The following is a 16,062-nucleotide window of genomic DNA, read 5'->3' as shown; positions in this document are numbered from 1 at the left end:
CCTCTCCCTCAGCTGTAAAACAGGCCGTGGACTTCCTGAGTATAACAGTGTAATAGGGCAGCAACTTTCCCCCTTTTCAGTTCAGCTAGAGCACTGTCAGAGAACATTAGCTAAGATAGAGTATATTCAGAGTATTATAATACCCCAATATTAAATAATATTCAGAGTATTATAACATAATACCCCAAATGCCCAATTTTTTTAAAAGATTTTATTTATTTATTTGACAGAGAGAGATCACAAATAGGCAGAGAGGCAGGCAGAGAGAGAGGAGGAAGCAGGCTTCCTGCTGAGCAGAGAGCCTGATGTGGGACTCGATCCCAGGACCCTGAGATCACAACCTGAGCCGAAGGCAGCGGCTTAACCCACTGAGCCACCCAGGCGCCCCCCCCCCCAATTTTTTTTCTTTAAGATTTTATTTATTTGTGAGAGAGAGAGAGCATGAGCATAAGCAGGAAGGGGGAGTCAGAGGGAGAGGGGACACAGGCTCCCACTGAGCAGGAAAGCCCCACATTGACTCCGACTCAGGGCTCAATCTCAGGACACCTGGGAAGTCCCTCATCATACCAAGAACTGAGAATACCTCAATTTGGATGAAAAAGATAATCAACAAGATGAAAAAGAGATCCAAAGTATTTGACTAGGATTTTATAGTAGCCATATAAAAATGGTTTGATAGTAATGAACATTCTCAAAATAAGTGAAGAAATTAAAAATCAATAGCAAAGACACAGAAGACATACAGAAAAACCAAATGGAAATATCAGAAGTGAAAATGTGGTAACTAAAATTAAAAATTTAATGACTGAGAACTCAGCAGAAAAATGGAACAGAAAAAGTAATCAGTTAACTTGAAGAAAGAATGATAGAAATTGTCTAATCTGAAAAACAGAGGGGGGAAAAAAGAACAGAGTCTTGGGGACTTGGGGGCTATAACAATACTTCATTAAACAACAGCAGAATACACATTCTCTTCAAATGCCCATGAGATATATACTAAGCTAGAACCTATCTTGGAGCATGAAACACCTCAACAAATTTAAATGAACTGAGATGATACAGAATGGGTTTTCTGACAAAAATGGAATCAAACCAAAATTCAGTTAACAGAAAGGTAACAGGAAAATCCCCAAATACTCAGAAAATAAACAGCTTAATATTTAAATACTTAAGTAATCCAGGTTATCAAAGAAGATGTCTCAAGGGAAAAAAATACTAAACTGAATCAAATGAATAACTACTGTATCAAAATATGTGGGACACACCCAAAACAGTGCTGAGAGGAATTTAAAGCACTAAAAGCTTACTTTAGGAAAGATGAAAAGCCTCAAGACCTTAATCAAGGCTTCCACATCAAAATCAAGCAAAATCAAAACAAGCACAAGAGGGGTGCCTGAGTGGCTCAGTGGGTTAAGCCTCTGCCTTCGGCTCAGGTCCTGATCCCAGGGTCCTGGGATAGAGCCCTGCATCAGGCTCCCTGCTCACCAGGGAGCCTGCTTCCCTCCCACCCCTGCCTGCCTACTTGTGATCTCTCTCTCTCTGTGTCAAATAAATAAATAAATAATCTTAAAAAGAAAAAAACAAGCACAAGAAAGCAGAAGGAGTAAAAAAAATAAGAGCAGAAATAAATGAAATAGAAAACAAAAGCAATAGATTAAAAAAATCAATGAAACAAAGAATAAGCTGTTTGAAAAGATCAATAAAATTGACAAACATCTGGCAAAACTGAGAAGGAAAAAAAAAGAGAGAAGTTACCAGTATTCGTACTGAAACAGGAGAAATCACTACAAGACATGCAGACATCAAAGGGATAAATTAGGATTAGAAACTATACACACATAAATTTGACAATTTAGATGGAATTGACCAATTCCATCTTGAAAAATACAAACTACCCCAACTCACCCATAAAACAGATACATAAAAGAAATATTTGAGTAAACCCTGTAAAAACAAAGGGGTTTAATTCATAATTTTAAAACTCCTAAAATAGAAATATCCAGTCTTAAATGGTCCCACCAGAGAATTCTATCAAATGTTTACAGAATTAACACCAATTCAACATAGTCTCTTTCAGAAAATAGAAGGGAGAATGCTTCCTAATCCCTTACATGATGTTAATACTACTCTAATACCAAAATCATACAAAGACAGTACAAAAAGGAAAAACTAGAGACCAATATCTCTCATATAGGTACAAAAATCTTTAGCAGAATATCAGCAAATAGAATTTAGCAATATAGAAAAAGAATTACACACTATGGCTACTTACTGCAGGGATGCAAATCTAGTTCAATACTCAAAATCCAATCAATATAATCCACCAAATTAATAAGCAAAGAAATATCACATGATATTAACTGACACAAAAAATTAACAAAATTCAACACCTAGTCATGATAAAAGCTTAGAAAACTAGGAACAGAGTGAGATTTCCTCAGTTTCATATAGAGCATCTAACACAAAACCCCTACAGTTTACGTACTTCATGGTAAAGTGCTAAATGCTTTCTACCCAAGGTTGGAAACAAAGGAAGCATGTCCTCTCTCACCACTCTCAGTAACATAGTTCTGGAAGATATAGCTAGCAAAATAAGAAATGAAAAGGTAATAAAATGCATATAGGTTGAAAAGGAAGAGAAAAAAACTATCCCTATTGTCATATGACCTGATTATCCACATAGAAAATTCAAGGAATCTCATAAAAACTCTTGTATTTAACAAGTTAATCTAGCAAGACTGCAAGATACATACCTACATATAAAAACCAACTGCATTTCTTTATTTGCAGTGAACATATGGAAATTGAAATTAAAAACCCAATACCATGTATAATCACTCAAAATAAAAAGAGAAATACTTAGATATAAATCTAACAAGATATGTACAGGATCTGTATGCTAAAAACCACAAAACACCAAAGAGAGATATCAAAGAAAATATAAACAGATGAAGAGCAGATGGTGTTCATAGATTAAAGGACTCCATTAGAAAATATTAATTCTCTCCAAACTGACATACAAGTTTAACATAATTCCTATCAAAATTTTAACAAGATTTTTGGTAGATATGCATAAGATTATCCTCAAATTTATATATAAAGCAAAGGAACTAGAAGAGCTAAAACATGTTGAAAAAGGATAGGAAAGTGGAAAGAATCACTCTACCTGACTTTAAGACTTACTGTAGAGCCACAATAATCAAGACTGTCATATTGGCAGAGGAGGAGAAATGTAGATGAATGGTACAGAATGGAGAGCTTAGAAAGAACCCCATGCAAGCAAGGGCAAGTGATTTTTTGACAAAAGGTGCAAAAGCAATTCACTTTTTGAAGAATGGTTTAAAAAAACAGTTGGCAAAACTGGCTATACACCCATAAGCAAAAAACTAAACTTGAACCTAAACCTCACACCTTATAGAAAGTTAGATCAAAATGGATCATAGATTTAAATGTAAAATATAAAATTTTTAGAAGAAAATAAGGGTGAAAATATTTAGAATAGGGCTTGGGAAGAGTTTTTTTAAATAACATAAAAAGCATCATCTAAAAAATAGCAACAATAAATTGGACTTCATCATAAAAGTTTTTGTTCTGTAAATGACTATTAAGAAGATGAAAAGCTACGGATTGGAAGAAAATATTTGTAAACCACATATCTGAAAAAGAAATCATATCTAGATTATATAAAGGACTCTCAAACTCAACAGTTAAAAAAAAAAAAATCCAATTCAAAAATAGGCCAAAGGCATAAACTGTAGAGTACACACAGATGGCAAGTCAGCACATGAGTGTTTCAACATCACTGGCCATTAAGGAAATGCAAATTAAGATCATGATGAGCTCTCTCACAAATGTATTAGAATGTATTAGAAAATAAAAAACACTGAGAATCCCAAGTGCTGATAAAAGGTACAGAGACTAGATCTCTCAGACCTTACTAGTAGAAATGTAAAAAGTTATATAGGCACTCTGGAAAATAATCTGGCAGTTTCTTAAAACTCTAAACATAAACCTGTCCTATGGCCCAGCAATTGCCTTCTGGGCATTTATCCCACATAAATAAAGACTAAGTTCACAAAAAAACGTACACCTGACCATTCAGCAGCTTTATTTGTAACAGTCAAAAACTGTAAACAACCAACTATAATTGGTGAATGGTCAAACAAATTATGGTAAAACCTTACACAGAATAAATAGCAACGAACTATTGATACATGGAACAACTGAGTGAAAAAAAGCCGATCTCAAAGGTTGAATAGTGTATGATTCTCAAAATCATATTCTTTAAATCGTATAGGCAAAATGACAAAATTAGATAGATGAAAAATAAATTAGTAGTTGCCAGATATTAGGGATAATGGGAGAACGGGAGGATATGGGTACGATCATAAAGGGGTAGTGACAGAATGGGATAGTAGTAACGTAAATACACACTTGTGATAAGGTAGAGAATTATATATACATTTTGTATTAATGTCAAGTTCTTGGTTTTCAGGAAGACACATAGGACACTCTCTATGCTATTTTTGCAACTATGAATCTATAACTATTTCAAAGTAAAAATTTAAATAAAATAATAATTCAACAAACGATGCTGGGAAAACTAGATAACCACATACAAAATAATGAAGTTGGACCCTTACCCACTATGAAATAAAGTCCAAATGGATTAAAGATCTAAATGTAAGATCTTAAACTATAAAACTCTTTGAAAAAAAAAAAAAGGGCAAAAGCTAAATGACACTGGATTTGGCAATGATTTCTTTGATATGACAACAAAGGCACAGACAACAGAAGAGAAAACCGACAAATTAGACTAAAGGAAAATTTAAAAATTCTGTGCATCAAAAGACAATGTCAACTGAGAAAAAAGGCAACCCACAAAATGGGAGAAAATATTTGTAAATCATATATTTGATAAGGGCTAATATCCAGAATATATAGAGAACTCCTAAAACTTAACAAAAAATAATCCAATTAAAAACTGAGTACAGGAGCTGAATAGACACTTCTCCAAAGGAACACCCATTAGCATGGCTACAATTAAAAAAAAAACATGGAAAATTAGTGTTGGCAAAGATGTGAGGAAACTGGAACCATTTTGCACTGTTGGTGGGAACGTAAAATGATACAGCTGTTATGGAAAACAGTATGTTGCTTTCTCAAAAAATTAAAAATAGAATTGGGGTGCCTGGGTTGCTCAGTCAGTTAAGCATCTGACTCTTGAACTCAGTGCATGTCTATCTCAGGGTTGTGAGCTTGAGCCCCATGTTGGGCTCCACACTGGTCATGGAGCCTACTTAAAAAATATTAAAAACAGAATTACAGTAAGATCCAGTAATTCCATCTCTGTGTATATACCAAAAGAACTGAAACCAGGGACTCAAACCGTCCTGTGTATACCCATGTTCATAGCAGAATTATTCACAATAGCTAAAAAGTAAAAGCAACCCAAGTATCCCTTGAAAGGTATTCAAATGGATAAGCAAAATATGGTATACACATACAATGGTATAATAGTTAGTCTTAAAAGAGACGGAAATTCTGACACATGCCATAACGTGGATGAACCTTGAGGACATTATGCTAAGTGAAATGAGCTAGTCACAAAAGACAAATATTGTATGATCATCCTTACATGAGACACTTAAAGTAGTCAGAATCATAGAGACAGAAAGCAGAGTGGTGGTTGCCTGGGGCTGGGAGGGAGGCGAGAAGGGGGAGTCACTGTTCAATGCGTACAAAGTTTCAGCTTTACAAGACATTGCAATGTGATGGCTGTACAACATTTGCCATTTTAAGAAGACCACTACACCTTACTCAGTGTATACTCTGGCACAGCCCTCTGAGGATACTGCACCATCTCAGCGGTGGAGTACATAGACTTGAGGGCAGATTAACAATTAGGTCATGAAAAACAGGCAGCATAAAATAGCTACCACTAATCTGCATGAGATGCATTTACTCAATTAAGCAGATGGAAATGTTATTATGAACTCAGTATTCCAATGATGGTCTTTAAAATTAAGAAGGATAGGGGCAAATGAAATGCACACTGGGGGATTTGGGGTCTTTATATATTAATTCTAAAGTATACAATACAGAACACTGTAATGAAGTTAACAAAATTAATTAAAAGATTCTTTGCATGTAAACCCTTAGAGACTACATTAAAAAATACATGACAGTTTCTGACATTATTAATAATGTGACTGCTCTTTAACGTTTTTAATGTTGATACCATCACCTTTCCCTAATATACACTACTTATATAAAAAACATGAGCATTAGAAGTCTTATTACTCATGGCTGGTATGAGTATTATTTTTAATATGCTTTCTGGTATTTACTTTTTCTATTTTGAATTTTAAAAACTGATAAATTAGTGATGAATTTTCAAAACTTTTAAAAGATTACTATATATTTTTACTGGTAAACAGTTTTCAGGTATTTACATATTTGAAAATGTTTTTCTTTGCATCATCATCTTTATTAGGCAATAACAACAAAGTGAGACTTACCAATCTGTTTGAAAATTTCTATCTAATGCTTCAAACAAAAATCTTCGAGTGATTTTGTGAAAATGGCCACAAACTTTAAAAGGAATTTTTACATGTGATAAATGTCTTACATTGTGATAAATATTTTATGTCTAACCCTTATTTTCTAAGTTGCAGTATACATACTAAACCCATTATTACAGAATTCTAATACATATGCCAAAATTATAACAATTAAGTGGGTTTGTTACAAAAGCTACACAAAATGGTAAACTATGTCTACAAAAGCCATAAAATATATATTCACCTTGACTCTACAGGTAAATTTTGGATTAGCTTGATATTTTTCTCTTTTCTTATAAATGTGATTTCCCCCTTTCTGACTTGTCTTAAAAAGCTTATAAGAATTTAATGTAACAATTGTACTTAAAAACAATTACATAAATAGTATACTTAAGAGTTTCACTTATTGATTTACTCAACATAGTTAAAACCATCTCAACAATTGCTAGAACATAAGCTTCTGTTTCAATTTTAGATTTAATATAACAATAATACAATTATTTTTCCATCCCTCCCCCTCAACCTTCATATGGAATCCTCTATTATCCTAAACTCTCCCCTCTTAACAGAAATCTGCTTTAAAAAATAATGTAGTTGACTTGAATATTATTATTATTATTTATTTATTTGAGAGAGAGAGAGCAAGCAGGGGGAGGAGCAGAGGGAGAGGGGAAACAGACTCCCCACTGAGTGCGGAGTCCAGCTTGGAGCTCTAACCCAGAACCGTGAGATCATGACCTGAGCTGAAACCAAGAGGTGGATGCTGAACTGACTGAGCCACCCAGGCACCCCTGATTATTATTTAGTATTTATAACTGTTGAAACTTTTTGAATTAAATTATGTGCTCCTTGAAGGAGTGTTGTATACAGGATAGATGCTCATTAATATTTATGGATTACATTAATTCACATATTCATCTAATATAGCCATTTATTATCTGCCAGGACACCATAGTCAATGCTGCAGACATAAAGATGAAAAAGAAACTGCCCTGTTCTAAAGCTGCCCAGACACCCGAGGGATTATAACAGGGAGAAAAATGGGTCCTTAAAGATGTCCACATTCTATTTCTGGAATCTGGCAATATTTTACCTTATATGTCAAAAGAAACTTTGCAGATGTGATTAAGGTTGAGCATCCTGAGATGGGAGATTATCCTGAATTATCCAAATTTGCCAATCTAATCACATGGGTCCTTAAAAACAGAGAACTCTTCCCAGTTATTGTGAGAGAAAGATGTTACTACAGAAGAAAAGTCAGACATCACACATGTGCCTTTGAAGATAGAGGAAGAAGGCTATGATCCAAGGAATACGGGGGGGCCTCTAAAAGCTGGAAGAAGAACACAGCCCTACTTGGTGAACCTTCATTTTAGCCCAGTGAGACCCATGCTGGACTTCTGACTTACACAACTGTGAGATAATAAATTTCTGTTTAAGCCATTTAATTTGTGGCCATTTGTGAGAGCAGAAAACTAATACTGGATCATCAAGCCCATCATGTTTTTTTGACACATAGGAAATTAAAATACTCAAAGGCACACTTTTAGGTAGTGTCAATGTACTCTTCGGATTTGGAGAGAACATGAATTTTCTTCTCTCTCCTTATACCATTGTCTGATGCCAGGGTAAAGGCAGAAAACAGGGACCTTCTGAAGGGAAATAGTTATCATCATTTTTCTATATATTAAGTGTCAACTGGACGCTTACTATTCTAATGCCACAGCTGCTTTCTTCCAGTTTGCTTCGGCTAAATACAGTTGAATCCTAAATAATGCAGGTTTGGACTGTGTGGGCCCACTTATATGCAGACTGTTTTCAGTATATACTGTACAGCGCTATAAAAGTATTTTCTGTACCTTATGATTTTCTTTTTTTTTTTTTAAGATTTTATTTATTTATTTAACAGAGAGAGATCACAGTAGACAGAGAGGCAGGCAGAGAGAGGGAAGCAGGCTCCCTGCTGAGCAGAGAGCCCGATGTGGGGCTCGATCCCAGGACCCTGAGATCATGACCTGAGCCGAAGGCAGCGGCTTAACCCACTGAGCCACCCAGGTGCCCCACCTTATGATTTTCTTAACAACATTTTCTCTTCTCTAGCTTACGTTATTGTAAGAATACAGCATATAATATATAAAACATACAAAATACGTGTTAAATCAATTGAGTTCAAGGTAAGACTCCTGGTCAAGGGTAGGCTATTAGTAGTTTAGTTTAGGCTGCAGGAACAGCTTTTACTGTACACCCTCCTCAAAAGCACTCGGGCTGTTTTGTAACACTATGTGTGCTGTGCAAGTGTGTACATTTATAGGTGTGGGGTGACCAGTTATTAATTATTGTTGTGTTGTTTCCTGTGACCAGATTGGTATCATGACACTGTACAGTTCTTTAGAAAAATTTTTTTTTTATTTTAAAGATTTTATTTATTTGAGAGAGAGAGAAGAAGCAGGGGGAGGGGAGGGGCAGATGGAGAGGGAGAGGGAGATTCCACAGGAAACTTGGCTCTATGGTGCTCAATCTCAGGATTCTGAGATCATGACCTGAGCTGAAGGCAGATGCTTCACCAACTGAGCCATCCAGGCACCCCAATACCATGCTCTTCTTTCTGAACACAGGTAGGTAGAGGGAAAGGAAGTCTGAACCCCAAATACTCACACTGGAATTTTTAAAAGAATAGAGATTTCACTTCCACAAATTCCGTCAACAAGTATTTACTGTGGACCTCCTATTATATGGCAGGGTCTGTTTAACGTATTTGGATAGACAGAGCAGTGAACGAAACAGTCCCTACCCTTCCAGAACTTACATTCTATTGGGAGAACCAGATGGTAAATTAACAAATAAATTAATGTCAAGTAGTGTTAAATGCTCTGAATAAAAATAGAGCAAAGTAAAGGGAAGGGTGTATAGATGTGGGGAAGATGTAGGTATGGCAAAATCAGACCAGAAGACCAGGGCTGGGGAAATGCCTTCTTTAACTGTATATTCAACTTTTCCTAAAATCAGCAAAAAATGACTTTCATGTTCAAGAGAAAACTTCTTTTCAACATATTGATAATTTAGTCACGGGTTTTCTTGTTTTAACAATATATTCATGAAACAAAGACTTTGAAAGCAAAAATCCTTAATATTTTCAGGTTTCCCATTTACTACTGTTTTACAGCAAACTGAGGGATGAGCTGGGCAGACTTGGTGCTGAATATCAACGACAGTGAAAGCACTGGAGTATTTTAGGACTTTCTGGATTTTGGATGCCTCCTAGATCTGAGAAACTCTATGACCCTAAGCTGGTTTTATCTCTCCTCTGATACTGAACCATGGGTGGTTCAGTAATTACTAATATAGTATTTTCCACATACAATAAAGAAGTAACTCTATTCAGAGGATGGTAAAGAAAGCACACAACATTTAGTTACTGCTATTTTAAGGGAAAAATCCAAATTTAAAAAATCAGTTTCATATGATATTGTTAACACAACCAAGACAATGTTTAAAACTCACTTTGAAGTATTTCAAGTTCAGCTCTAGTCAACGCATCTTCCTTTTTCTTCAATCTTGTTTCTTTATATTTAGCATAAAACTCCCCAGCATCCTTAGGAAAGAAGTTACAAACAAATTAATATGAAAATCAGTTTTTGTCATTATTTACCACATGATTTCATTTTAAAGCAGTATATTCATTTAACAAGCATCTTCCTTTGCTTGTTTTTAAATTTTATGATTAACAGAAGAAACTAAGGAAATGTTTATGATTTTTATCTCTTAGCTTATTTATTAAGGCCAGTAATTGCAGAAATATAAATTTTTTAAAGATTTATTTATTTTTTGACAGAGAGAAAGAGAGAGAGTGAAAGAGAGAGTGAGCACACATAGGCAGAGTGGCATACAGGGGGAGATGCGAGAATCAGGCTCTCTGCCTAGCAGGGAGCCCAACATGAGGCTCAATCCCAAGGACTCTGGGATCATGACCTGAGCTGAAGGCAGCTGCTTAAATGACTGAGCCACCCAGGCACCCCCAGAAGTATAAATATAAGTAAAGTCTTTTTTCTCAGTTATGGAAGAGAGGATTCTGCTTCCTGTTTTCCACCACTGTTTATTTTCTCAATATTGTGCCACTACATGGACAAAAAGCAGAAAAACACACTTGTTAAACTGAATTATTTGGTACAGTAAATTGTATTACTGTGACCAACAAAGTACTAACACTATTTTTATATTAGTCCCTTAACTTTAAAAGATTTTCAAAATTATTATATGCAAATCTGATTATGAAACCTATATGATCATATAGATACAAGTGAAGTTGTCATTCCTCCTTCCTCCACACTTAGAGATTAGTTCCTATCATGGAATGTTGGGGATTGAGGACAAATACTTAGGTGTCAAAATAGAGGGCTAAAGTCTCAAGGAGTGGCACCCAGGTAAGACTCTACCAGAGTAATGAAAAAAGACTAGGGCCTCAATAATCACAAGCATGGAAATAAACAAGTTGATGCTCTAGCCATATGAAGATCCCGACATGGAGAAAAACAGAATAGGTCATTTTCCACTACCTCTTGATTCAAACTTCATCCATTATATAGCAAGATTCTTGTAGCTGCCAGGCCACATGGTGGTTTTTTAAAATGTCTTCGCCTATGCTTTGCCCTCTAACGAGGGCAAAATGCTGCCCTGCCATTATTCTGATGAATTCCTATTCATCCTTGAAAACTCTACCCAAGTATCACCTCCTTTGCAAATTTTTCTGACCTTCCCTGGCAGAGTAATTTTCCACTGCTTACTGCTTTTGTATTTAAGCTCACTTCTAGGATTGCTTGTATCATGCTATATATTCTCTCCTAGAAAATGAGAAATTTGAGAGAGGGGTACTTGTATGACCAGAGCACAGTATCTGGCATAAAGCATGTACACAATATTCATTGAACTGAACTAGATCAAAATATATGAGAAATCTTGTCAAGAAAGAAATGAAAAGGCTTGATGATTGATGTGGAATAAGAAAAAAAGAGGTATCAAGGATAACTCTAGGGTAACATTCCCAGATTTTAAGATCCCTAGGGCAGATAAATCATAGACTCATTTGAGAGAGTTTTATTTTTCAAGGAAATAAAGGAACAAAATCAATTCTTGGCTCTATCTTGATTCAGATGGAAATACATGAACACTTAAACCCTAGAATGGAATTTTCTCTTTTCATCTATGACTGTCTAGGAGTTACAGCTTTTCTTAGAGTCTGTATCTTTTGGAGTTATATCAGAACTCTTCCACTTGACAGTGAATTAGGTAAATAATAGGCATTTCTAAAATCACTGGGTCAATGTAATAAAGATTTAGCTCTTATTCTCCTATTCTCACTTTTATGTTCCTACCTCATTTCTACCACAAGGATTCCATAAGCCTTGGGTCAACGAAGCAATGTTATCATTTGAAGGGTATAGAAAAATCATGCATGCAACATACTTATCCTCCTAACTGTTGGGTTAAGGATTTATGGCCCCTTTACATTCCCTGTACCCCTAAAAACTTAACCCTGCAATACTATTATTTTCCTTAAGTCCTATCAGTTATTGATTGCTTGATGTGAATGAGTGAATGAGCTTATTAGCTTCTTTGCAGGCAGTTTTTAATAGTAGGAAAAAGAAAAGGTTGGGAAGGCACTGGGCCCTTGAAGGGAGTAGGAAAGGTGGCAGCATGCAAGAAAAAAGGTCACAGAGAAGTTATTCATGAGACGTGAAAGAAGGCAGGTTGAAATCAACCATCACAATATCATATAGTGAGATAAAATACAGTGATTAAGAGGACAGAATTGGGAGCCAGACTACCTGAATTAAGGTCTCAGCTCTGCCATCTTAAAGCCTATATAACATTCAGCAAGTTACTACACTTAGTTTTGGGTGAATCATCTCATTCAGGAATGGGGATAATCACAGGGCTATTGTAAAGACCAAAGTGCTGATAGACGGGAAACACTTAGAATAACATCTAACACACAGGCTTTCTATATGTTACCTATTTTGATTATAACTTCAACCTTTTACCAAAAACCTTACTCTGCACCACAAACAGTTTTTTTTGCTTCACACTTCACCAAAACTCCTCCTGCAGACTCCTGTTATCTTCTTGCTTTCATGACTTTCTTTATCTGCACCCCATCCACGCAAAAATCTTTCATTAGGTAAGAGCAGCCTCTTCCTGCTGGTCCTACCAAATCTGAGTATTTCTCTGTTAATGTGGTCCTTCCTGCTACAACACAGAAGTCCAATAAAATTCCTTTTTGAAATTACCCATCTGATCCAAAATCATACTTATCTGAGGATCACTATGGACCTAATCACCTTAACGTACTCTACCTAATTCCAAGAGTTTTAACACATTCCCTAGTTTCACTCACATTTTGCTCTAGGCCAAGAACCTTATATGATGTTATACCATTCTCTCCTATAATAAACCTTAAGATATTGCTGAGAAGAAGAAACAGTTTCACGCTTCCTCACCATTTGATCACTTTCCAGTTTGTCAGTGCACCTTAAAGTATGTACACCAAACTGCACACAAGGAGGGCGGGAACAAAGCAGAATGTTGAATGCAGTAGACCTATTTGAGACCACAGGTTTCTTAAAGAAGTAAGCCTTTCTAGGATGCCTGAGTGGCTCAGTGGGTTAAAGCCTCTGCCTTCAGCTCAGGTCATGATCCCAGGGTCCTGGAATCGAGCCCCTCATTGGGATCTCTGCTCAGCAGGGGGCCTACTTTCTCTTCTCTCTTTCTCTGCCTGCCTCTCTGCCTCCTTGTGATCTCTGTCAAATAAATAAACAAAAATCTTAAAAAAAAAAAAAAGTAAGCCTTTCTGGAGAAGGCATATTGTAATTATAGTCTGAAAATACAAGTTAGAAAAGAAAAAGGATGAGGAACACTTAAATGCTTAGAAATGGAGCAGAGGGTCTTCCCTCTTGCTAGGGGGATGGGGTAACTGGGTGATGGACACTGGGGAGATTATGCATTGTAATGAGCCCTGGGTATTATGTAAGACTAATCAATCACAGACCTGTACCCCTGAAACAAATAATACATTATATGTTAATTGAATTTAAATTAAAAATAAATAAATGAATAAATAAATGGGAAAAATGGGGAAAAAAAGAGCAGTTGTTTTCAAACTCCCCCCCTCCCATTCTTCAGGGATGGCTAATTCACATCAATATAATTGTCAAGTAGAGAAAATAAAGTCTCATTTTGAGTCTAGAATAAGCCTCAGTTTAAATATACACACAAAAAATTAGAATTTCTTATATATACAAACTTCTTATCCATCTTTGTGGACACTGCCTGAAAAATAATAGAAGTTTAATAAGTACTCCATTAATGAATGAATGCTTACTTTAATCAACCAGGACTCTAGACTGCCAAGGTTTAGCTCTGTAATACTATATTAAAACTATGGGATTTACATGATTCCAAACAGACCAATTCTCAAGTAGCTTCTATTATAATCACTATGGATGTAACATGAGCAAAAGTTTTTACCTTAGAAGCAACTCTTGTAGTATTTAACAAAAAATTTTTAAGGGCTCAAAGCTTGTCTACATAGATATGAAGCAGGGAACTGATTCTACATTGTAGAACTAGAGCCAACTTCAAGAATTTGCATGTTATGACTGTTCTTTGTAATCGTAAAGCCTGGCTCTTGCACAAGAAGACATAAAGCAGTTATATTTACTTATGTTTATTTATTGAACCACTATTATATATGTTGTACATTGTAAGGATAAATGGGGATTATATGATAAGGCAAGCAGCAGATAAGGCATATGTAAAAATAACTGAATAAACAAAAATTTGGAATATAACCCATGTGAGAACAGAGATTTTTGTGTTTTAACTTCTTCTTCTTTTTTTTTTTTTTTTTTTTTTTTTTGTATTTCCAGGGCCTAGAGGAGCACCTGGCACATAATAAGCACTCAATATTTGTTGAATGAATTACTGGAAAAGAAAATGAAGCTCACCCAACATTCTATGTTTTTTTTTTCAAGATTTTATTTATTTATTTGACAGACAGAAATCACAAGTAGGTGGAGAGCCAGGCACAGAGAGAGCGGGGGAGGAGGCAGGCTCCCTGCACAGCAGAGAGACCAATGCAGAGCTTGATCCCAGGACCCTGAGGATCATGACCTGAGCTGAAGGCAGAGGCTTTAACCCACTGAGCCACCCATGTGCCCCAACATTCTATCTGTTTCCCCACATTTCCTGTCCTCTTGAGATTAGGTGAGGTCATGGGACTAATTGTGGATAGGTTGTAGATGGAAATGTCATGTATCATTTCAAACCAAAGCATCAAAAAGCTCATGCAGTCCTCCAGTTCTCTCCTCAACCATCGTGAGGAAGGAGGCCACATGTTCCAGGTGGGTACGGTTTTAATATGGTAAATATGTCATTATTCTGAGTCCTGAATGGCTGGTTAGAGCACGATGTCCTCTTTTCTATCAACCAGCGATACACCAGTAGCATAAACTAGAAAAAAATTTTAAGCCACTGGATTTTCAGGATGATCTGTACCTTGCCATAGCCTATCACTCTATCCTTACTATAATACAAATAATAAGTGCTGTGAAGTTAATAGAATATTTAATGGGAGGTTTTCAATTGGACTGATCAGGAAAGGCTTTCTAATGATGATGGCCATTTATGTAACCCTTGAGGATGTAATATTTCCAAGAGTAGTGAGTTATTAGATGGAGGATATCTGTATCAAAAGCTTTTCTTTTTTTTTTTAAAGCTTTTCTTTTAACATTATTGACATGGTTCATTTAAGTGATAAAATAACATGCTGAGCTGGTACTGTTTGCTGTGTTTCAGTTTATTTTTACTTTTCCATATAAAGTTCAAAATATTAAACAACTGAAGGAAAACTTAGGAAAGAAGGGTGTTGATCTAGAGTGGTACAAGCAGTGAATTGCTACCTATCACCTATTCTATGGGAATAAAGAACATGGAAGAGCTCTGAGGACAGGTAACTACAAAAGAGATGAAGGACGTTCCATTTCTTTTTTTGATTGTTGGACAGCACAAATCTCCTTTGTTTGAAGCTTACATAAAACCTTTAACATAGAAAATACCGGAGGCACATTTCTAAAAATCTGCCCACATGGTCATTTACTCCATATCAAATTTTGTTCTCCCACTGGCTTACGCTGTAATCTCAGAATTACTAATAATGTGTAATAAAATTACAATAAGGAAAACAGGAAAAAATTTTAAATTGTAGACTTTGAATAAAATTTTTAAAATTTTTATAAAAACATTGAATTCACAAAAAACTCATAAAATAAAATATTAAATAAAATAATTAAAGTAATAAAATAAATAAAATAAAATATAAATGAAAGAAAAACCCAGAAGCTATGCCTTCCTCTCTCCCTGAGTCAGTGGTACTCAAGAAGATATAAGGCCCATGAACTATTTTTTCCACTTGGGCTAAGAAACCGAAGAGATTATAGAAGTCATC

At 35.6% G+C, this 16,062-nt stretch overlaps 1 protein-coding gene across 1 annotated transcript in view; it reads right to left on the bottom strand.

Annotated features, from left to right (window-relative positions):
- DNAJC1 (DnaJ heat shock protein family (Hsp40) member C1) overlaps window positions 1-16,062 on the bottom strand; it is a 224,913-nt gene that overhangs the window by 123,590 nt on the left and 85,261 nt on the right. The window contains exon 7 of the mRNA XM_059404194.1: window positions 10,065-10,155. Coding sequence (XP_059260177.1) covers window positions 10,065-10,155 — 91 coding nt within the window. The remainder of the gene's footprint in view (window positions 1-10,064; window positions 10,156-16,062) is intronic.

Source organism: Mustela nigripes, chromosome 6, assembly GCF_022355385.1.
Source record: "Mustela nigripes isolate SB6536 chromosome 6, MUSNIG.SB6536, whole genome shotgun sequence".
NCBI lineage: Eukaryota > Metazoa > Chordata > Mammalia > Carnivora > Mustelidae > Mustela > Mustela nigripes.
The sequence above is the reverse complement of the archived record's forward strand: the minus strand, read 5'-3'. Positions and strand labels throughout refer to the sequence as shown.